Here is a 24,746-nt window from a genome sequence, read left to right on the forward strand (position 1 = left end):
CATGAGCTCAGATTGAAATTTGATAGACTTGAGTTCAAATCCAGACTCTCTCCCTCATGTTCTTCCTCATTTTCAAAAAGTTTAGCACTTTGCTCAGAGTTGCTTTAATACCCTCATCAATAAATTGTTGGAAACAAGAGCAAGGAGGACCATTTGGAAGCTGCTGAAGGAATGCAGAGATATACTGCATTAGATTTGGGAAGATGATGAAAGGAGGGAAAGATTGGAGATACATGAGGCCTCAGAAATGATCCAACAAGCAATGGACTAGACATAAAGGATGAGACAAAGCAGGAGCATGAGAAAGATAACAGTGAGGTTCTGACTTGGGCATCCAGGACTTCTCTTTTCCTGATGCCATCCAGCAAGATAAGGTACATAGAGGGAGAAGTAGATGAACAGCAGTAGAGCACTCAATACATATCAATTTCTCATCCTCAATTCTCACTATATGAGCTGCCTTTGATGTCAAAATTTGTAGCACAGTGACCCATTAATGTTGACTGGAGAGAGTTTTTTATTAGTGATTCTATAGGTTTGCTCAATTTTCCCATTTCAAAATAGGCATTCAATAGTGCTTGCAAGTTTCTATAGTTATGTGGTTATAACTGATACATTCATAATGGTGACTATGGCTTCACTAAACCAGCCCTGAACCTGGGCAAGACTCCATACTTCCTACCACCACCACCATTCCTAACACATTCAAATGGTCTCCTTGTGCCTGGTTCCAACAATTTATTGATGAGGGTATTAAAGTGACTCTGAGAAAAGTGCTAAACTTTTTGAAATGTGGAATGCAGGAACCAGAGGTATAGTTTGTGGAGAGTTCTTTCCATGTTCTGGGTCCCAGAGCAGTATGTGCACAGGGACTCGGTGGGGGGAGGGAATGATTTTTTTTTTTTTCCAATTGAAATATTTGGGAGGAATAAATTGGGCCTGTTTGGCTCATCGCTTCTCCTTTGTCCTTTTAGAGCCGAGCTCTGGCAGGAGCAGAGGTTTCTGTCTGTTTCTCTAAGTTGGAAGTCTGTCTCCTCCTTCCTATTCTCATGTGGGTGGGCTTCCCCAGCCCAGGGCAGCCGTGACTAGGGGGATGGATAAGTCAGACCCACTAAGCCACTACCTCTAAACATGGGGCATTTGAGTCTCACATTCCTCCTTTTCTTATTTCCCAATTTGTTGTGAACCTGAATGGGTAAGTGGCATTCATTAGCCCACCAGAGGCTCCAGTATGCTGTAGCTGGCAAGAAGCTAGGTTGAACACTTTTAAGGGCATTAATCTTGAGAAAGGATGACACTGGTCAATTATCAAGGCCAACCACTTGCTTCTCTCTTTCAAAACCTAGGAAGTTTCTTGTGCTAAAGTAAATTCATGAATACTGATAGGCGTGTAAAGAGCTCATTGTTCCTAATATTTCTCAAATGACACTATGGTGCAGGTCTGTTCTTTCATGGCTTATTGGAATGAACATTTCAAAATTCATTTGTAATGAATTCTGTATAGATGAGGCTAAGAAAGATTATTACAAATCATATTGCAGCATGCCTAGTGTAGTTAAAATAATAGATGTCCTTGCTCCAAATATGGTTATAATAAAAATGAGGCTTCATAAAAATGCTGCACAGAGATCCATTGTTATTCTTTACGTGACTTTGGAATAGCTTACAATTGTCAGAGGACTCTTCCAGTTTTTATTACTTCAAAATTCCAGTTCTGAAAATATTAATAAGGGCTTTCTTATTCTTACATCACCAATAACAAGATTCTTTCAATTAGAATGAATATGATAACAATAACAGTGGCCTAAGAAATAAAATGTCACTCACTTAATCTTCTTAATATTGGGAATAATTGTGTAAAAGAACAAAATTTGAATGAAGGATATAATTTACAGCATTCACAGGCATGAAACAGCATGTACTAGGCTTTAGAAATCCTCTTTATTCAAATAATTGCCACAGTGCTGTCTCATTAACCCCATTTGATGAATGAGAAGACAAGTATACAGAGGGTTAAATTTTTCCAAATTCATAAGGTCAGTGTTTGGAGCAGTATGGATTTGGACCCATCTATCATGTTCTGGAACCCATGCTCTGAACCTCTCTGCTCTAAGTCCATTTGAATGAGCTTTTTTAGTCAGCAACGAATTCCTAAAAAGGAAAAAAAAAATGACACTGATAGCTTGAAAGGTAAGTGTTATATATTTCTACTATTCACAGGAAACAAAAAAAAATGTCATAACATGGACTGACATAGTAGATACAATGCCACTTTAGAATTTAGGAGATGCAGGCTCCATTCTGCACCTCCCTGTGCCACTTAGGTGGTTACCATAGACATGTTTTCATGCAGTCCCTCACCTGTGAATAACAGCACCTGCCTACTTATCTCACATACAGGTTTTAAGGTAAATATCAAATGAAGCCATACCCAGGAAAGCACTTTCAACATTGAAGTTCTTTCTTTCTTTCTCTCTCTCTCTCTTTCTTTCTTCCTTTCTTTTTTCTTTCTTTCTTTCTTTCTTTCTTTCTTTCTTTCTTTCTTTCTTTCTTTCTTTCTTTCTTTCTTTCTTTCTTTCCCTCCCTCCCTCCCTCCCTCCCTCCTTCCTTCCTTCCTTCCTTCTTTCTTTCTTTCACTCTTTCTTTCTTTCCTTCTTTCTTTCAACTACTGTTACTCAGGTATTTTCGTGAAAGGTGGGAGGGCTTGGGAGTTAGACCTGGGTTAGAGTCCCAGGTCTGCCTCTCACAAGTTCTTTGATTGTGTGGCAAAGAATGCTTACATTTTCTGAGCTTTGTTTTTGTCCTGTCTATATGGAAATGATATCGATTATCTTCCAAGGTTAGTGTGCAGTAGTGTAAGAAGGCGGCAGAAGCAGAGGGTGCAGGCAATAATAAAGGCTCTGTCTGCAGAAAATTTAGAAACAGTAAGACTAACAGTAAGACTGATTCAAGTTGTCATTTTTTTAATTACTTACTACGTACCAGCAATACTAAATGTATTAAAAAGTCTATAATAAAGTTGCTATTCCTCCTCTCTGAGGCAGACCAGGCCCATTACACCTCTTCACTTGGTTGGCTTCTGTCAGTGTGATGATTATAGTAAATGTATGTGGAATCTCAGGATTGTCTTGGTCCTCTGAAAGTTCTCAGAAAAATCATGATTCTTCTCCACAAAGTAAAATTATGGTGGAAATTTATAACACACTGGATGAATTTTTTTTTTGCTGAATATTTTCTCTGAAGATCTCATAATAGATTTTAGGATGTGTCTTTCCTGTCACCTTCCAAAATGCAAGAATAAACTAAAGGTCAGCATGGAGACTGGATAGGTATAGTTACGACTACCTAGAGAAGGTGACTATTCCACATTATCGTGTTCCACAGTGAGTAACTATTTTCCTAAAGTTTCCTCATTAGGTGATTTTGGAATCAAAGCCCTGAAGAGTCCAGTTAAAATATCTATCTACTATCTGGAGACAACTGGTATCTCCAGGCCTAGCTGTGTATTCAGCGGTGAATACTCTGCTTCCTCTAAATAAGCAGCTATCAAATACAAGCTTGGGCTGTAGAAGCTCCTACGTCTCATGTCTTCCACCATCTGTGCTCATTGGCTTGGTTAAGTCTGGACAGCAGAATGAAGCAGAGTTGTGTGAAAAGGGAGATAAGAACAGAAAAAAAGAAATTGTGAAGATGATAGTGTGGACCTATGTGGAGAGTTATGAGAAGGCAGAAGACGCGGGGAAAAGATGAGCAGACCAATGGGGGCGGGAATAGACTTGAGAGCTGGAAGAAGCTTTTGGGAAGAATTTCTCTGGAAATAGGAAAAAGGTCCATTAAAGGGAGAGTCCAAATAAAACTAATAGCCTGTATTTATTGAGCATTTGCTATGTGCTAGATATTATCTGAGGGATAGTGGGCACTGGGGTGAGACAGACTCATAAGTAGAAATTTTTAATGCACTGTGGGAACTGAAATTGAGGGATTATACCTGGAATCTGCAATGAAAGGACAGACTCTTCCCTAGGGCAGGTAACTGGAAAAAATCAGCAGTCATGCTCTGGGGAAGATACAGAAAGCCAGGAGTCCTGTCTATTTCATAAATTTTACTAAGCTTATTTAATTGAAGAGATTTTGAGCCAATAATTTAGCTTTCCATAAATTCCAAGACCTCCTACCACTTAGAAAATAGATTTTGCCTGTAAAATGGCTATGTGCTATGCTGTAGACCTACCACAGAGAAGGGTTATCACAGAGAAGTAAAAAGAAGAAACTGTAGGATCCAGCTTGTGAGCTCAACAGGCGGAACTGTTATGTCTCTCTGGTTTACGGCGCTGGCCTCTCAGTGCCCTGGAACAAACATCTGTTGGCAACTGAGCAAATGAATCAATGGAGTGGTGGCAGGAGAAAGTTACCAGTGTGGGATTCTAAGTGGTATTTGGGGGTCTGTTCTTTCTAATAATCTCTTTAGCCAGTAGTTATCTTAGCCGTCCTGATCCCCTCACTCTATGCCTAAGCCTGTGTTTTGAAAAGGAAGAGGAATCAGGAAGCTTAACTGAAGCCTCAGTAGTGATCCTGGATACATCTCTGGATATGCAAGGGTTTTACCAGGCAGTCTGCCTCCATAATTTAATCTTGGGGACTTCCTCTACTTAAGACAATAATGTTTAGATGAGCTGTTGGAACAGGACAACTGGTGCGATGCCTTGCTCCAATATAATGTAGATGTGGTTTATGAAGTTTTGGTAAAAAGGTGATTCCAAAGGAAATTGATATTAGAATATTCTTCCTGAATTATAATCAGTATCATTTGTGAAGTTTGGAGAGGTGTTAAGGGTGCAGCGTTTACTGTGTGTTTTTGCTACATCTTTGGTAAATATCTACTGAGCAATTTTTATAAGATCAGGTATGTGCTGGGTCCTGCTAGCTAGGGCATATTGGATGTTTGATTAGACTCATTATAGCTTTCCATATAATGTGTTATGATGTGTCCTTTTTTTAGGATTTTCAGGTTCTGTCCTTATTCTTCTGTGGTTCACTTGTCACTAGCAAAAGCTCACATTTTCATAAAAGTCTTTTCTTGAAAATTATCAGTATTTTCTTCTGTCCTAAATTACACTTTGGGGACAGTGAAGAAGGAGCAATGTCAGACTAATTGCTCCAATAATAATAGGGCCCAGACGGCTAGCTTTGATCTTGGGAACCATCTGCAATCCAGACCACTTTGATGTTTCATACAATGGAAGCATAAATATTTTCTATTTACTCCGTGATTGGACTTTCAGAAATCTAATTAAGTTGAAGGTCAATTAAGAGAAAATGAAATCTTCACTCCAAAAGTCAGGAAAGAGGTGGAAGATGATGGCATGGTTATGTGTACATAAAAGAAGCTAACTAACCTAATTATAAACTTATATAAACACCCAGAGAAATTGCCTTTCATGTGAAAAAAAGACCTAAAGCATTTTATAACATTGAGATCATTAATGTGTCTTTGAAACACACCCAGTACTAGCAAAGAATAATAATACTGGCATTTCAAAACTCTATTACTAAAAAAATTGGAGACAGCTAGGAATAAAAGCACATCATAGCTCATCAAATGCCGCTTCTTACTCTTGGAAATGAAGACCATAAATGTGCATAGCACAGCCGTATCTACTGGATTCTTCCATCTATGGTATAAAGATTTCACTATTTTAGAAAGCTAAAAGGCTGGAGCAAGACCCTGGGTATTAGAACACCCCAAGTGTAGGCTCGGTGTTATGGTTGGATCTGGAATGTCTCCTAAAAACTTACATTTTGAATATATGATCCCCCAGTGTAGCAAGGCTCAGAGATGGAGATTTTGGGTAACCACTAGGGCTGTGACCTGATCACTGGCTTTATCCATTTGCTGGATCAATCCTTTGATAGTTAAATAGGCTAATGGATGATAACTGTAGGTGTAGGTGTGGTTAGAGTAAGCAGGTCACTGGAGTAGATTACTGGAAGTGTGGCCTTGGACTATTTGTCTCTATCGCTCTCTCTCCTACCTGGCTGCTGTGAACTGAGTAGCTTTCCTCCACCATGCCCTTTTGCCATGATGTTCTGCCCAGAGCAAAGGAGTCAGCTCACCATGGACATCTGAAATCATGAGCCCAAAATAAATTTTTCATCCTGAGTTGTTCTTATCAGGCATTTTGGTCACAGTGACAGAAGGCTAACTAACATACCGAGTCATCTCATACAGGGCTCATCAGCTCTCTAGCCTCAGTTTCCTAATTTTTTTTTTGTGTGTGTATGGTGAGTCACCTTTTATTTTATTGGTTTTTTTTTCCACAAGCATTTCCTAATTTCCAAATTAAGACTAATAATTTTTATCTCATAGGTTTATTATGAAGTTTAAATGAAAAGTAAATCCTTTAATTCTAAGATGTTTATAGTAGGTAAAAAGAATTGATAATTCCTCCCCCTTCTCTCTTCTTCTTGAGAGCATGGGTTTTTTATTAAATGGACCTAAGGCTCATTCCTTATTCTTATATTTGCTTTCCATGTTCTTTTTCCATGTTGCATTTCAACTCCTTAGGCTTCAGTTTCTCACATTTTAAAGTGGAGTCAAGTATACCTATCTTGCCAGGTTTTTTGGGGAAGAATGCATAGAATTTATACAGATGATGGCACAGCGGTGATTGTTATGGAGGACGTGAGATGACAGAATGCAACTCAACATAGTCTAAAGCACACTTTCAAAGGTGGGTTTAGATGCCTGTGCCTGTGTGTACATGTGCCTTTGTGTGTTATGTGTGAATATGTGTGCATATGTGTGTAGGTAGGCTATATGAGTGGGGTATGTATATATGTGAAATTCCTAGAAGGGAAGACCTGTCAGGATATCTCTTCATCCCTGTCACTAACCACAATTGTGTGATGTAGAAATGTAAATTTGAATGATACAGAAAGATACTCCTAACTGAATAAAGTAAACAAATTCTCTTTATTCCTTTGCTGGTGACACACATCTTATAGATCCTCCCTCTCTCCCTCCCCCTTTTGAACTACATCTAAGGATTCTTTCATCTAAGAAGTTCAAAGTATGCTCACTTACCTATGCATCTTAGTGAAATCTTCTTTTCTAATGCCCGTACTTTGGGACAAATAGATAACTGAAATTAACTTATCAGGCATCCCTGATAGCCATCAGGAACACACGGCATCTGACCACAGTGGCTTGAATTTGTTTTCAAGAAGGTCAATTAGTTAAATAGCAGAAGATAAAATATAATCTTGGCCTATTACCTTTTGACAAACAATGCATTAATATAGAAATTCTAGCTAAAGCAGACACAAATGGTTGGTTTTTCCAAAGTAATATGACCTTGGTGTCCACAAAGGCCAGAATAATGAGTGCCAGAAATGCTAGTGTTGTCTGATCATGTTTTCTTAATTCTGTAGCCCGAGTAAAAGACAAAGGCTGTTGTTAAATGTATTATGGGTTATATTTAGAATTGGTAGAGTTGATTTATCAAATTCAAAGGCCAAATCCTGCCCTTGGATGTGTCCGATGTATAAATGTGTATCCCTGACCAAAAGAGCATCCGCTTGAACTGTGACGCTCTTTTGCTAATGGAATCTTTCGAGTTTGCTGGAGGTGGAGGTGCATGCCCTGGGCATGTAGCACCTGCTGCTGTGGCCACCATACTCACAGTTCACAGTGACCTTGACTTGTTTGACATCCGCTGAGGAGACCTCATTGGCAGCTTTGCACTCATATTTGCCTGACTGCTCCCTGGTGATGCCAAGAATCTCCAGATATTCTTCTTCTCCTTCAAATTCTCTTCCTGGAAAAAAAAAAAGTTTGCATGATTTTTTTTTAAAGTTGAAATCACAGCAGACTGCCTCATTTTTCTTTTTAAAAGCAATAAACTGGCATGACTTTTCAATACTTTGACAATATGCTTTTTCTGAGGTCATATTTGACAGACACAAACCCTAAGATGAAAATCTTGTAAAAGTGATTAAATGGGAACTCTTGTTGTAACATGCTGATAAAGGAGTGGAAAAAGGGAATCTGGAAGAGAAGGAAATCAAACAAGAGTGTGATACCAAGCTGAGTCCCCCCAAAAGCAACCTTGAGTTGATCTTTCAGGAAGCTCTGGGGACAACACATATCCCACTTAAAGTCATCCTGATCATGAGGTACAAAGCTGGAGTGTTTATATATTCATATGCACCAGTCATTATTTCAGGGTTTGGTATAAAGCAGTAGTTTTGGGGAGGTCCATACAAGTTGTCAAGTACTCTGAAGGGTGTGGGTGAAGCACTGACATCATCAATTATATTTTTAAACTTCAAAGTAGCTATTAGAAGGAGAAGTGGCTTCCTTTTGTGAAATCACCACTCTGCCACTTTAAGTGGACTTTTTTTTCACAAGGATCAAGTGCTAAACCCTGTCTTGCTGCTATGGGTTCCATGTTTTGTATAAAACAATATCATCACTGAGACTTTCAGGCCATGAGTTAGATCCATGAGAATGTGCTGCTGGTGATACATTTTACAACAGATTGTGGCACCAGGGGTTGGGGACATAGCAGCTCTAAAAAGATCTACAAAATTGGCTATGTCCATTTTAGTAAAGAAATTTCAAGACAAGAAAGTTTGTTTAAATTTTTCTCACATGGATCATAAATAAAATTTCTGAGTAGACTGAGAGAAAGAGGGATGAGGAAGTGGAAGGAGAGAGAATGAAAAAAGGGAAAGAGAAGGTAGAGAAAAGAGAGATTGCACAGCAGGAAGAGCTTAGCCAGAGCTTGGCTAAAAAGGCCTGCGGACTTCAGTTGAATTGAAATCCCTTCACCTCTGAATTTCAAGACTCCACTACTTATTGGGTTAGGATAGAGCAACTGGAGAGGGTCTTCAAGAATACAGTCCGCCACCATGATGGAATCTTGCTCCTGGTCATCCTACATTAAATATTACCAATTAATAGCTCTGCTGAAATGTCACAAGCTGTTTTCCTTTTCTAGAAATTCCCTGATGGCCAAATCAACATAACAGCCAGCCAGCATGGACATGAATTCACTGTCTAAATATGTCAGCTAAGCTTGTTAACTAGACTCCCAACAGAACATAGGACCCCTTTGATAACATTCTATAACTCAACTGTCAGGAATACTCTAAGCATTAAGTCTCTGTCAATGTCAGTATCACTAGTTTCGAGGAAACTTGGCAATTCCAACAACTAACAGGCAATAGTTATATACAATTATTTGGTTCTGAAATTCTGCACATTCTATAGCACATTCTTCTATTGAAAATGTTTTAGAATTGGTCTATAGTATAGAGTTGGATATTATTTATAAAAGGTTTAGTTATTTTTCCTGTCTGTGTTCTTTTCTTTTTATTTTCCCATTTTCAAACAAGAAGTCAGATCTAATTTTATGTTATAGGAGTGAAATACAGTTGGAAAGAAAACAGAAATCTTGGAGTAATAAGCCCCTTTATTAAATTAACTGGGAAGGATTTGGGCTCGGAGGGAAAAAAAAATCTTGTGTGTTTACATACATTTATGGACTGGGTCATGCTATTTGTTCGATGCCACGGGTCTTCTAGCTGAACATCAGTACCCTGAAGACTAATGGCAATGTTGACAATCAGTTTTTATTTAACAGGCTGAAATAGGTGTAAGCTAATTAGAAACCTGGAGTGCAGAAGTGGAATAGATAGTAAAGTAGCACTATTGATTTTGAGAGTAATACTAGATTATAATGAGAAGATGTAAAGATGATTCAGAGTATTTTAGGATTTCTTCCTTGCCCTCCTCCATATCGATAAACCTTATTTGTAGGTATATAGTAATTTTGGTATGGCAACCTTGATGAAGTAATCCACAGATGACTTGAATTAAGATACATAGCATATAGGAGTCAGATCCAACACTTCATCCAGCTTAAGAGAATGGAGCTAGATAACCAAAGATGGTCAGCATTTCTGGGAGAGATGCTGTCATAAAAACCCATTCCCTTTAAATGATTCTAATAGAGCACCACTTTGTTGGGGGAAGAAAGGGTATGTAGGAGCACTCTGGTGTTAGGGACAGAGGCTCACTGGCCATGTCCTGAGGTTGTGACTGTGGTGTGTAGTTATCAGTTCAGAAATCAGCAGAGGCCCCTGTGGACACAGGCCTGATAAGATGCCATCCTTTTCCTCTCAGCAATGGTAGTTCTTATTTTAAGGCCTGGAATAGATGACATTAATTTTGAGACAGAAAATTCTAAAATGCACTCAGATTCTTCTGCTTTTTCCCCTTTGCCCCAGTGTGCCTGAGCCCATAGTTGTACCTATTCTCCAGTTCTTTCAAGTCACTTTGACTAGGATCTGGCCACCATTTCCTGGACTCTCTAAACTTAAAAATTTCAGGCCAGAAACACACAGCCTGTTGTGGAAGTTCTCTGATGACTTGCCCTCTGACTACAACTCAGGTCCTTTCTGATTTCTATTATTTCCTGACCTTGTTTAAATATTGACTTGAAATGCAAATTTCAATATTTTGGTATTTTAAACATCTCAACCAGTTTCCACCAGCTTGCTCATGTAGCGGAATGTTATATTTATTCTGGGATCTAGTGTTTAGTTTAAATCTCCCTTTGCTTAAAGTGCTTGGGTGTCTCCTGGCAATATTCAGCTACCAGCCTAAAGAACTTCTCAGCCTCCCCGGTGTCTGCACCTTTCAAACTCTTGTGCATAATTAGCGTATGCCCTCTTAGTCACCGTTTACTCAAGTTGTACATATTAGTTCCTTTAATATTTCTTTATAACTCAGAAAGAAGTGCCTAGAGCTCATGGCAAGAGAAAAATGCTCTCTTTGGCGTTCCCTAATGTGGAGAAAAGTCAGCCAGGGTAACCCCAATTAAAGTCTGCCAGGTGCTGCCTTCTGAGTACTATGCCACAGAGGAACACATTTTGGTGAAATCTGTAGTTTGACTCCAAAATATTCATTTATTGAGAGTCCAAGGTCAACCAGGCATTCCTAAGCAAGCATTCATTTGGAATTAAATTCATTTCCATGGTGCTTCTTTCTCTCTTTCCCTTTCTTTTCTCCTCCCTCTCTTTCCCTCTTTTCTTCCCACTGTCTTCCTGTTTCTCCTCTTCTCTTTCTGCTGCTCCACTCCCGCAGCTACTTATTTACCTATAAGCTTCTGCTCTTAACTTTTAGGAAACACCATGCAAATTTATTAACCTACTAATATTTGCTCCCCAAACAGAGCACTATTCTTGAAAACTCCCCAGGACATGAAAACTTCTCTTTTATTTGCATTAAAAAGATTTGTAAAACAATACTATTACCCAAATAATCATTAAGATATCTGTCTTTCTTTCCCTTTGTTTGAGATGCAAGAAATACAATTGAGGGAACTTGCTAAATTTGAGTATTTCATTTATAAATGTAGAATTCTAAGGACATCAGGTAACAGATACATTTTTTTTCACTATTCTGAGATGAGACTTGTAACATCTCAGTACATCAATGTTTTGCTAAAGGAAAGATGTGTTTGGAATGGCACTGACATTCCCTTAACTAAATTTGAATATTTATGTGTAAGCAAGTGGCTGTAAACACATTAGCTATCAACACAAACACATTTAAAGAAAAGCAAGAACTGAAATTCATCCTGCAGGGTATGTGGGTGTGTATTTGTGTGTTGTATGTGTCTGTGTTTGGAAATGAGAGTCAAGAAAGTGAGCACAAGCAAGCTATGAACTTCTGCCTATAAAAATAAAAGAAAAACAGAATCACAAAATCAATGATGCCATTTGAAGTTTCCTGGGCAAATTTCAAATGCTGTAACAAGTGTCTGTTCTTACAATATGTTTTATGTTCTTTTCTTTCCTTTCTTCCTAAGGACATGCTCACCTATTTCTGGTTTTGTTCCCTTCCCTACTTTTCTGCATAGCACGGTCTACACACAAATTCTAAGAAGAAGAAGAAGAAGGAAAGAACAGAGAGAAGACTCTAGAAAGGAGAGCTGTGATAGGGTTCTGTTTGTATCTCTAGCCAGGTCTCCCTTCAGATGCCTTTGAAGATTTTGTTTCTCAGTTTTATATTTCACCTGAGACATCCTTTAGTGTTTGACAAGGTTGCTGTCCAAAGGTGGAAACCACTTCTCATCCCCACTTTTCATCACTGAAAGGGAGGGGTGAGAAGTGGTAAGTGATCCTGATAAAAAGAAGGTGGGAAGGGAGCAGCCACCGTTGCCAGAGCAACAATCATAGAAGAATAAGGAAAAACAGCGCATTAAGGGAGTAACGGAAGAAAAACACAGAGGTGGTGCAACGAGGGTGATTTTTAAGCCAGAGGAATGGAAATGAAAGGAGGGAGAGTTCCCTAGAGAGAGGGGCATTGGACTATTAAGATATTTGAGGTGCAAGAGGTAAGTCACTCAGATAGAGCAATATTCCTTATGGATACAGTAAGATACAGCAGGATGTGAATTTGGTATATTGGCCCATGCCTTATGTAGCCTGGAAGGGTGTAGTTATTACCTAAAAACCAGTGACAAGTCAGGCAAAATTCATAACTGGCTTTGGCTCATTGGATGTGCATGGGCAAAAAATGAAGAACACTCTGGCATTATTTTTTTTCTGGCCTCTAGAAAGACCCAATTCACTATGATTTGCAGTTTTGCTTCATATACATTTTTTTTTTTTTTTGCTAGCTGACATAGTTTTAGTTCAGCATCTGACCTGGGACTGCCATCTGCACATATTTCAGTCTTGGCATTCTTTAATAATACCAAACCTTTACCCTATACTTGTTATCAATGATTATAAATTGTTCTGCCCTTCTAAATGCTATGCTTGAAGTTTAAGTCCACTATGTTTTAGTTCTTTGAGGGAAATTGCACAAAGAATAGCTATGATTACGTTGTAAGACTTTCCCACTGTGGGGACCTCATCTGGTTTTGCCCATCAATCACTGTATCCCCAGGATGCAGGACAATGTTAGAAACCACTGAAAATTCAAGAAAACAGTGTAGAGTCAGTGTTGAATGAGCTACCACTTAAACACTTGCCAGGAACTGTGCTAATCCACTGAGTAATAACACTCAAGATATATTATCTTATTTAATTCATGATGCTTGGGGGTTTGCTTACAGATGTGGAACACAAGGAAACACACATTTATAGTAGACAAGGAACTTTCCCAAGTTTATAATGATAGTCAGGGAGATTTGAGGTTTAAACCAGGTCTGTGGACATTTGGAGTCCATATTCCTAACTAGGCATGCTGTCTTTATCATTGAATTGCTGAGAAAGGCTAGATTTTGCTGAATTCTAACTTCTTTGTATCTGTTCTATTTCTTTCCGCAGAGTATAAAGTGGGAAGCTGAGAATGGGGGCACTTGGGGAATTTCCAAAGCAACGCAACTCAGTTACAGATAAAGGAGGTAAAAAAGAAAGACTTTATCTTTTTTTGGGGATTGCCCACTTCATTGAACATCCTTATTGAGAGAATCAAATAAAGCAATAAATGAGAAAAAATTAGTATTTAAAAATTTAAGTCTCCACTCATTTTTTTAGGAGCTCCTCCATTAGCAATATAAACCCATTGTTGCACAAAAATGCTGACATTCTCGAGTATGAAGAAATATATTCTAAATGTGGTGTGTTGGTTGGAAGCTAGTGACTTCCTGGTGCACACGCAGTTAGTATTACTTGGGAAATTAAGAAGTGCTTTTTTTTTTTTTTGAGTGGATTAATGACTGTCATTCTGGACATGTTTGGTATCAGGATTTCCTGGAGATATTCTGTTGAGTATCTTTAATAGGCGCTTAGAAATATGGGGTTGATAAGAGATTCAGGTTGAATGAGGATTTGAATGTATTTTCTGCACATCAGTGGTAATTCAAACCACTAGAGTAGAAGCTTCATAACATTCACCTGATATAGCATTGTCATGTGTTGGATATGATTTGAGTGTGTTCCCTAAGGACTGGAAGATTGGTCTCCAAAGTGGTGATGTTAGGGAAGGTAATGTGGTACCTTTTTTTTTTTTTTTTTTTGCACCAGGGATTGAATTCAGGGGTGCTTGACCACTGAACCACATTCCCAGTCCTATTTTGTATTTTATTTAGAGATAGGGTTTTCACTGAGTTGCTTAGTACCTTGATTTTGCTGAGGCTGGCTTTGAACTTGTGATTCTCCTCTCTCAGCCTCTGGAGCTGCTGGGATTACAGGAATGTGCCACTGTGCCTGTCTGGCATAATGTGCAATCCTGAAAAGGGGGAGCCTCATGGGAAGTGATTGGGTCATTGTAGGTACTGTCCTTAGAAGGACATGCATTTATATGGGACCCAGATTAGTTCTCAGATTAGTTCTGGATGAAGTGTTGTTATAGGAGAGGAGCCCCTCGACCCCCTCCTTCTCTTGCCACATGATCCCTCCCTTTTGCTTACGATCCTGCCATGATGCCATCCACCAGGATCTGATATAACCTGGGGGCCCTTAGCAGAGTGGTTGCAATGTTGTTTGGACTTCCAGCCTCCACAATTATGAGCTAAATAAACCTCTTTTCTTTATACATAAGCTAGCCCTGGGTATTTTTTGTAGCAGTGGAAAATGGACAAATACAAACACTATGTCATAAAGCAAGCACTCACTGTCCTATTTCATTTGGACTACCCAAAGGACATGGGGTAGAAGATGTAAAGAGGTAAAACTGAAAAAGAGAAAAAGGAAATATACCAAAAATACTTAAAAGAGTTTTGGGAGAATAAAAGAGAAATAAGGATTCCTGCAGTTGTTGATTGTTTTCCAGCCTACTTCTTAATAGGGGAGGTAGGGAAAGATTTGAATTGCTGGACAGAGGTAGCAACAACCAAGATCTTTTGCCATTGTCATCAGAACTGTGGGGGTAATACCTGCCTTGTCATTAGTGATTTTGCAATGGCTGAGGATTAAATATCAAGAGAGATGAGAGCAGCGGTTGCTGTTTTCGAGAGTCACATAAATCAATTGGCATTTTGTAAGTGAGTGTGTTAAACTCAGCAGGGCAATTGCATTGTGGAAGGATTGCTAGGCAGGGTTTTGTGGCTGCCAGAGAGGCCTTTGAAATGTAATTAAAACACAGTAGAAGATGATAACCCCATTTGGTCCTCTACTCTTTCTTTACCGGTCCTGATGTTGTTGTGATCTCATTTGGGCTCACCCCAAAATCCCAGTTCCGCTTCTTCAGGTAGGCCGTGCTGAATGAGCTGTTTGATCCAATTTAGAGAACTGCTCTTGCTTAAAGTCAATACATAAGTAATGAAGAGAAAAATAAGGGTGAGTGTTGGGAGCAGAACAGGAAAAGAAATGGTTTAAGCATGAACTAAAGGGATGTTCTTAAAACATTTCTATTTAACACAAGGTGGGCAGCCTTTGGTGACCAGTCAGGGTCGACACACCAATAATAAGGGGTCTGGCAATTGGCTTCTTGATTTGAGTCCAAAATGCATGAGCTAGGAATTGCCTTCTCCATGTTCATTTTGGATTGCAGGCCTTTGCTTACCAGCACCCCTGGTCCCTGGTCTTGGCCCAGGATTTTCAGCCTTTCTGGGAAGCTGATGGATCCCAGTGGGGTGGGGCCCAGCTGCAGTGTCAGGAGCACACCTCCAGGGGGAGTGGGGGCCAACCCCAGAGCTCCTGCCTGCTCTTGAAGGCAGCTGCTCTCCCAGGCTGGGCCCACAAGCTCCTGAAAGGCTATGAGGCCAGTGGGCCAAAGCTTAATAGGAAAACAGCAGCGATTTGTCTCCACTGCTATTTATGTTTCAAGAGCTCGACAGGCTGTCAGTGCAAGTGAGGGTCGATAAATTTACTGCCTTTCAGATTACTGCTACAGTCTCAGACTTGACAAGTCACTTCATTTAAAAAGCGCTGCATGAGGATGTTTCCTCTACTTCTTTTTAAATAAAAACAAAAGGAGAAGAAAAGGCCACCACAGAGGTTTGAATGGCTGAAATGAAGAGAGTTCACAAGACGGTCTTAGCCTGACCTGTGGACAGATGCTGGAGGGAAGGGGCTGCTTACACCAACTCCTCACTAATTAAAGATGTGCTGGGTGATATTTTAATGCCCATGCCATGGTATTTTAATGGAGAAGGTTGGGGGAGGAATAAATTCAGATTTTTTTTAATCTGTTGGATTTGAATGTTTAAAGGACATTCAAATGGAGATTCCTTCTAAACAATGACACAGAAATGAGGTATAAAACACCTTCCTCTGCACTTTATTTCTTTACCTATTAATTCATTTTTTGAGGTCTTTAAAATCAGGAGAAGATAACTGTAGGCAAAAAGAAGAAATTGGTCATCAAGCAGGTGAAGGGGATGGAGATAGAGTATTTCTGACCATTGAGTAAAGTATTATCTCTCAATATAAAAAGGGCCTGAATACTTTAAGATGTATATGCAAGTTGATTGTGATATGGATAGTAGAACAGAGATTCCTGGTATAAAGTCATTTGGCAAATATCTACTGAAAACATGTCCCAGCCAGCAGGACCAACCAGGAAGTGGAAGAAACAAAGGGGCAGAAAGATGTGGCTACTAACTCTCAGGGAACTTATGTTCTCATCAGGGATGGAAGTGAAGGAAACAGATTGAATGCTTTGAGAACAATATTCGAATTTTGTCTGCTGGTTTTAAGACCATTAATCATATTTTCCTCAGCCAAATGCTTATGTTATTTAAAACCTAATTTTTTTTCTGACTCTGTCCCTTTTTTTAAAAAATTCTTTTTGTCTGTTCCTGGGTCAGTATGTTACTATTTTAATTATCACAACTTCATAATGCATTTTAATTACTGATATGAATAGTTATTTCTCAGGATCTTCCTGATTTGTTCTACATATTTATTTCCTAAGAATTTTAGAATTATTTTACAAATGAAACAAATGTATATAATTGTTATCTGTGATTGTGTTTATTTTGAACTTATAGATTAATGTAGTGATATAAGATATATCTTTACAATCCTGATGTTTTTCTCTTCAGGAATAATCAATCACACTTGTATCGTATTTACTTACCCATGAGTGATTTCCCCCCCCTTGTAGTTTTATGTTAAGTTTATTATGATAGATGTTATATTTTCTTATTTCTAGTTAATAGGGTCCCTTTTGCTGTAATTTAACTGATATTAGTCATATTTAGAAAAACCATAGTTGTATGTTATTGTAACTGGCTATCTATTCAATTATGTTTTTCTCTTATTGTAGCTGAAATGATGTTAGAATATTGTTTTTGAGAAAAATAATACCCTCATGTCATTCACAAAAGCACATTCAGATAAATCAAAGGACACAAGATTAAATATTAAGCCGTAACACTACTAAAAGTCAAAGCAATCAATCGTGTTTTAGTCAGTTTAGCTTTGCTATAGCTGAGCTGAAATACCTGACAAGAACAATTTAGAGGAGGAAAAGTTTATTTGGGGCTCATGGTTTCAAGGATCTCAGTCCACAGATGGCCAACTCCACTGCTCTGGGCCTAAGGTGAGGCAGCACAATATGATGGAAGGATCCAGTGGAGGAAAGCTACCCAGTTCATGTCTGGTTCAGGAAAGGGCAGGGGATGCAGGGAAGATGTACCTTTCTAGAGCACAACCCCAGTGACCCATCTCTTCCGGCCACATCCCACTGGACTATAGTTACCACCTACTCATTTAAAATAGGATGAACCACTTATGTTATAATACAATACAATCACATACACCTCTGAATATTCCTGCATTACCAGGAGCTTTGGGGAAACTCCATACCCATAAGAGTTTGATAACATCAAGGAAAAGAACACCTTTTTAAGCAACCCATGAACAAACCACAAAAAAAGAGATTTATCATTATGATTGTAAAAAAGTAAAAATTCCTCCACAGCACAAAACTCTGGCCAACAAAGTTAATATATAAATAACAAGACCAAAAACTGCATTTATGGTTTATATGGAACAAGAGGAACAAATTTCTTAAAAAAGTTGAATTTTTGAAGCCAATAGGATGATCTACCCTTTTGGGAGATAGTTTGGCCATATCTACTAAATTGGAAATATGCATATTATCTAGTAATTCCATTACTTTGTGCAGTGATATTCACTACAGCATTGGAAGCACTCACATTAGAGCTAATAAATTTTTGTACTTTCACACAGTGAAATATTATACAGAAAAGAAAATGAATAAATGACAGCTATAAGAGGCAACATGAACAACAGTATGACTACTATCATATGAAAATTATAGATAGGTGAAACTAATCTGTATTTTCCAGGGAGGCTATGTAGTTGAAAAAAATCACAAAGCAAAGCAAGGAGAGGATTTTCTCAAAAACATTAGTATTGTTATACATAGGACTCATTAGGTGTTAACTATGAGTCATGATGTTTATATAAATTAATTCACTTAAGACAATTTAATTCATATAATGTAACATTACGTTATCTAGTCATAAAAATATGGAATGCTCTGTATAATATGTTCTTTGTGTTAGAAAAGTTATAGGCACACAATAATGCACATATATGTATTTTTATATATGAAATTTAATACACTTGGTTGTCTATGTATGATGTCTATACAATGTCATTAAAGGTCTTACTTTTGGGTTATAGGATCAGTAATATCAGAAGTGAGTAGTTCGGAATTGCCCTCATATTGTGCTACCTTACTCTGCTTGAATTTTTGACACAGATCATATATTACCTTTATAATGAAAGACTTTTAAAAAGTGGAATTGAATTCAACAATTTTGGTATAGAAAAAAGATATACCTGCCCCAGTAGCTGTATCCTAAGGGCAAGTTTCTCACAATGAAAAAGAATATCTTTGAGATTTTTCTATTGCTGGCATAAGAAAGACAAATTAAGGGACATAAGACAGCAATTCCAAATGACAGGAAGAATAGTGGCAAGCAAGCTGATATTTTATAAAATTAGAACAATTTTCTAATTAAATGGACATTCAAGGGTTTTAGTGACTGCACACAGGCATTGTGCTCCAGCCTACCTCCTGTGCTGCCCTCCTGTAGCTATTCAAGAACAGAAAACTGCAGGCTTGGTTCACTTAGCCCCAAGCAGGGAGACTTGATCTGGCCAACTGTTAGAAGCCCTTTCTCCACTGTTGAGAGAGGTCTGGATCTTAGAGGTGGCAGTACCTGTATGTACTCAAATCCATTTTTCTTACCCCTTCTTCACCCTGTAGCATCAATTTACCTGCTAGTGCTTTGGTCCTTGCCACTGGCAGTCAAATTGCACTCCTGTCCCCGGCAAGGGCTAAAGTTGGGCTGAACCATGAACTTGACCCTCATCTGGTGGTTACTATACCTTTCCTACAAGGCTGGACCCTTTTTACCATGCTTTATCCCTGACTAATGGACTGTAAACCTTGATGTAGCACAAAAAATCACAGTGCCCTGCTATTGTCATGGCCCTTTAAATACGGATATTTGGGGAATGATCCCAAACTGAGTTTCCTTAATGATGCAAACTATGAGTCCTACAAGAAATGGGAAGAGGTCTGTGGTGGAGGTAGAAATAAACAATTCACCCTCTGCTCTAGTTCATTTCTTCTTTTACACTCCCTCAGCCCAAGAAAAGTCAGCTTATCTTTCTGTCTCATTGGGAAAGTTTAGTTTCCTAGTGGCTTAGCACCTCTCCCCTCAGTAGGAGTTGCTAAGAGGAATAAATCACAAAAAAATATTCTCTCAAACAGCCTGGGGGATTGAACCCAGGGCCTCGCACATGCTAGGCAAGTGCTCTATCACTGAGCTACATCCTCAGTGCTCAAATGCATATAATTAATAGAGTCTATATGGAGAACTTTTACGGGTGGAGAGAGTAGGTGATAACTAATACCTGCCATGTGAAAATATCAGACTCAGTACTTATTTTTCCTTGTTACATGGAGCAGAACTTTTTGGATCTCAACTAAGCACTTAAATGTACTCAATCATTTATTTATATCAGAGAAAAAGGTTGTGTAACTCTCAGCTGTGTACTGAAGCCATTTCATCGGACTCTGGGTAGCTGGCCAGTGTGCTTGGGAGGTTTCGCCCCCGCCTCCCATCTCTGTCATGTCAGTCTTCAGTGCAACCACATAGCACAACTGCCCAGAGATTCAGTCGCTAATGGATTTCAACCCAGGACCTGCCAAATGCTTGTTTAAGACGCTTGATAATTGCAAGGCATATCTACTCACATACTACTATCCATTTATTTAAGAGTCCCTGGATTTCATCCAAGGATCGTATTTAGAATGCAAGCCATTTGGACCATAATTATTTCAGCACTTCCTAGAAATGGCTTCACTGAAGTGAGACCACAGCTTTTCTATAAGGACTATCAAAAACATTACCCTTTTAAACACATTTTCTATGCATTTCATAAATTTCAGTGAAATATATTGTCTAGCACAATGATCAATCTTTTTTTTTTTTTTAAAGGACTCTATACACCAGATATTTTTCAGGAAAAAAAAGACTCTTCAACTGACTTTTTAAACTTTTTTTTTTGTTTCTAAAGAATAGCTATGTAAATCAATGTATTTTTCCTTTTGCTTTCACTTTAGAAAAATTATGCAAATATATTGCTCATATGTAGTGATTAACTCATGTCAGGATCCTGTCAGCACCTTTTCTAGGGTTTCTTAAAGTGTGATCCATAAATCCTCTATATAGGAATCACAATGGGAGCTGCTATCAATGCAGATCACAGACTGTGACCTTCACAGACTTGATGAATCAAAATATCTAGTGTTAAGATCTAGGAATCCATGTTCATAAAGTCCCCAAGGTGATGGTCGGGACTCCTACATTTGGTATCCATCTATCTGATTTTAGAAGTCTGAAATTCAGATGAACATCCCTTTTCTTTTATCAGAGAAGTTCAATTCACTCCAGCTTGCAGGAGTCAACTTGGCCTGGGGTCAGGTGAGACTGAAGGAATAAAGTTAAATTATATTGAGGGGAATGCACAAAATTCTGTATTGAGCTAAATTTCCATTCCTGAGCTGACAATTCAGCCTGTATTTGTTGGGTACTACTTTGTATCACATGGCTACTTACCTATGTTATTTCATTCTTCTGTATAAGTTTACTTTCTCTTTCTTTACAAGTGAGGCAAATGAAGTTCAGTAAAGTTTAGTAAGTTCCTAATATCATACAGATAGTACATGGTCTAATGTTTTAGCCAGGCCAGCATGCCTGTAATCCTAGTGACTCAGGAGCATGAGGCAGGAGAATTATAGATTCAAGGCCAGTCTAAACAACTTAGCAAGACCCTGTCTCAAAATAAAAAGTAATAAGGGCTGGGGATGTGGCTCAGTGGTAAAGGGTCCTTGAGTTCAATTTCCATAAATAAATAAATAAATAAATAAATAAATAAAGGAGGGTCTAATGTTTTAATCCATTATCCTATATTTTAAAAGATTCAGTTATGTTCCTGTGATTGACTACCATCATACCTACAAATTCTAAACAGTTCCTGACAAATTCTAAAAGTTCTTGACAAAAGCCTGTGCAGACTATCTTCTTGCCTGCTTAGAACTCCAAAGCAAGCCTTGGTCTGAACTCCCAAATGTTTAGCTGTTCTTTACTTTCCTTCCCATCCTATGATCTCCTCTGTATTGCCTGGTATGATCACTAGACTTTCATATTATAGAAGTCATTGAGAATAGGTCATTTACATGAAAAGTTGACCATGGAAGCGCACATCACCTTTCCTTGCTCTATTATACATGAGTTTTGTCAAAGTTCACTTTTAATGGGTGTTTAATCTATTAATGAACTTGAAGAACTATAGGTAGATGGTGGCTGACCTTGAAGAGTTGGAAGATTCCCAAAGAGTAAATTAATTTATAACAAATGAGAGATTTAAATTTCTTTAGATCATGTCATGTAGGATTCAGAGATATCCCACTGCCTATTTTTGTTGTGTTGTTACAGAATTACACTGAGATTATATGTGGCAACCCGAAGTGTGGGTAGGGAAGGTGATGCAAAGCACAGGCTCTGTGTGAAGAGATTTGACAGGTTGCCAGGAAGGATAAATTGCCTCAAAGATATCAATCTTTAAAGCTTAATTATTTTTCCATTAAGACTCCTTTTACAATGCAAATATTAATGCAAGTGGTTCTACCTTTTATCAGCTAATGTCTTAATTCTCGATTAAAACCTACGGGATTTCTCAGGCTGCAAGCAATCAGAATGGGTAGTTGTGGGAATTGGTTCTTGAAAACCTGGCAGACTAGAATGGAAGTGGAGGACAATGTTACGGGAAGGTGGAGGTGACAAATTCAGATGTCACATTTTGCACAGCTCTGACTTAATTTGTATAAATGTTTGGGGTAACTAGGAAGTGAGTAAATACTGTGACAGAAAATCATTGTCACTAATATGTGAGTCTTGATGTGAAATTAAATGCAGGTATAGATAAATAATTTATATAAAATCTTATGTGCATTTTATACACACACACACACACACACACACACACACACATACACACACCAATCCTAGAATGAGTACAAGGCAAACTATAAGTCTTTGGGTGCATTTGAGGTAAAGCTAAGTGGACTTTTAAACTTGCTGATCCAATTCTTGATGAGGACAATAATGACCCACTTTTTCAGATGATAATTGGGAAAGTTCTAAGCAGGAGGTCTTGAAATATGTTCAATAAATTGCTAGGTTTTCAAAACTCCTCATCTTTCCCTTCCTTGTGTACTAATTTAAAATAATGTTGGTTTCTGGAAGGCCAAATCTAATTATATCAATATCTTAACATATCATGTGCTCAAGCAGTTTTAGTTTCCTGGTTGTTTAAAAAAAACTTTCAATTTCAAGGTGAATGAAGTTAAAACTCTTAAATCATCTCCTTTTGGCATGTGATTTCACAAACAGGCAAACTTAGAAGTGGTCCTTGGCAGAGCTGCCTGACCCAATGTGTTGAGGGGCAGAGGAGACCACAGAGAAGATGTGAAGGACGGACAGCATGAGGGAGAAGTCCTGAAGCAAAGGAGAAGGTAACAGAGCAGGGCATAGGGAGATCATAGAAGCCAGGCACATCACGCCACGGGGAAGAATAAAAACAGAAAGTAAAAGCTACCAGGATTGCAATAGCCTAAAGTAGAGTCACACACCTCTCCACCCCGCAAAAAAGAAAGAAAGAAGCCTTGCTGGTACTCAGGATGGGCACACAGTTTGTTTAGGCTGGTGGATCCTGAAGTGTCTTCACTTTATAAAAGGCTGCATTTTGATATGATATGGGATGATCTTTCTGAGAGGTGGTGACCGGGCATTCCACAGATCTGAGAATAAGTGAGTAGACGAAAACAAATGATTGCAAAGGTGGCTGGGTATAGAAAAGCTTCAGATTCCCTGAATTCTGGAGCTGTCACTCCTGACAACAGAGTAATAAGCTTTAGTCCTTTTTAAAGAACTGGAGACCCAAACACATTTCAGGGTTTTTAAAACCAGTATTTGTGTTCTGAAATAATTCCAGGTGGCCTATGGGCTTTAGATTCAGATGCGGGCAGGTGATCAAGGTACTTTGATTAGAGATAATGAAAACGTTTTGTCTCTAATTTCAACTCTTATCTAGTGGAATGTCTACTTAGAGACAGAGCAGAGCCATGGACCATTGCTGTGGGAAATGGGCCACACCCTAACTGCATGGCTATGATGGTGCTAGGTAAATGGTGGAAGGAGCATGACTAAGTTGGATGCATATTAATCAAAACAGACAGAATTTCAAGAGTAAAAGGCTTGAGCTCTCCCTCCATCAATTCAAGCCATTGGGAAATCTTTATTCTACATCAAAGTAGTCAAAGTCAGAATTCATAAAGCAATGTAAGAATGAGAAGTACTTGAAAGAAAAAAAAGGAAGGTGAGTGGTGTATGTATGTGTGGTGCATGTGAACATGTGAGTGAAAGATACCTTCAGGAATAATTGGAGAAAAGTGCGTGGCTGGGTTTAGGTTAGTAGGAACATGCAATTATTCCCTAAGCTAGTGGAAATACATTTTCTCTAGGCTTGAAGAAACTTGAGACAAGCATTTAAAATGATATTTGGTTGAAGGAAATTTCTAGAGTAATTTCATCAGATTTAAACAAAACCATGCAGATTTCATCTCTCTTTTCTGGAAAAGATACTACTAAATTTTCCAAATGATAATCCGGGACACAGATTCCCAAAACTGTTTGAATGGCAAATCTAAATTCAGAAAGCAAAATATTTGATTATGTGATTTTGTGCTTATCCTTCAGTGGATTGTTAGATTTTAATTTAGAAAAATGGTGCAGACACCAAAAATAATTTAAGAATATTTTATGGGACAACCTTCAATCAACAAAATCTTACTAGGCAATATAAATATCCCCATATAAATTAGGAAAAGATTACCAGCATTCCATTTTAGTGTCTTAACAGCTAAAGTCAGTTTCAGGAACATCAGTGTTCCTAAACACAAAGTTTAAAAGTCATTCAAATAATTTCTAGAAGGGCAAATCAGTGCAACTAAACTCAAGGAATAAACTAAAATCAAGTACTTTAAAGGGATGATTAGAGCGTGGCTGTTGCATAGATCCACTGCCAACTGTCCAAATTTGATAGTGAAAAGCCAAATAAAGGGCTGAATCCTTCGTGTGTGTGTGTTTGTGTGTGTGTGTGTGTGTGTGTGTGTGTGTGTGTGTGTAGAGAGAAAGAGAGAGAGAGAGAGAGAGAGAGAGAGAGAGAGAGAG

The 24,746-nt window shown here is 38.4% G+C and overlaps 1 protein-coding gene across 2 annotated transcripts in view; it reads right to left on the minus strand.

The window, feature by feature from the left end:
* The window catches only part of Lsamp (limbic system associated membrane protein), a 593,641-nt gene that overhangs the window by 31,899 nt on the left and 536,996 nt on the right, over positions 1 to 24,746 (minus strand). For both annotated transcript variants that reach the window (XM_026395911.2, XM_026395906.2), the window contains exon 4: positions 7,683 to 7,817. In XM_026395911.2, coding sequence (XP_026251696.1) covers positions 7,683 to 7,817 — 135 coding nt within the window. The remainder of the gene's footprint in view (positions 1 to 7,682; positions 7,818 to 24,746) is intronic.

This window comes from Urocitellus parryii, chromosome 2, assembly GCF_045843805.1.
Source record: "Urocitellus parryii isolate mUroPar1 chromosome 2, mUroPar1.hap1, whole genome shotgun sequence".
Lineage (NCBI taxonomy): Eukaryota > Metazoa > Chordata > Mammalia > Rodentia > Sciuridae > Urocitellus > Urocitellus parryii.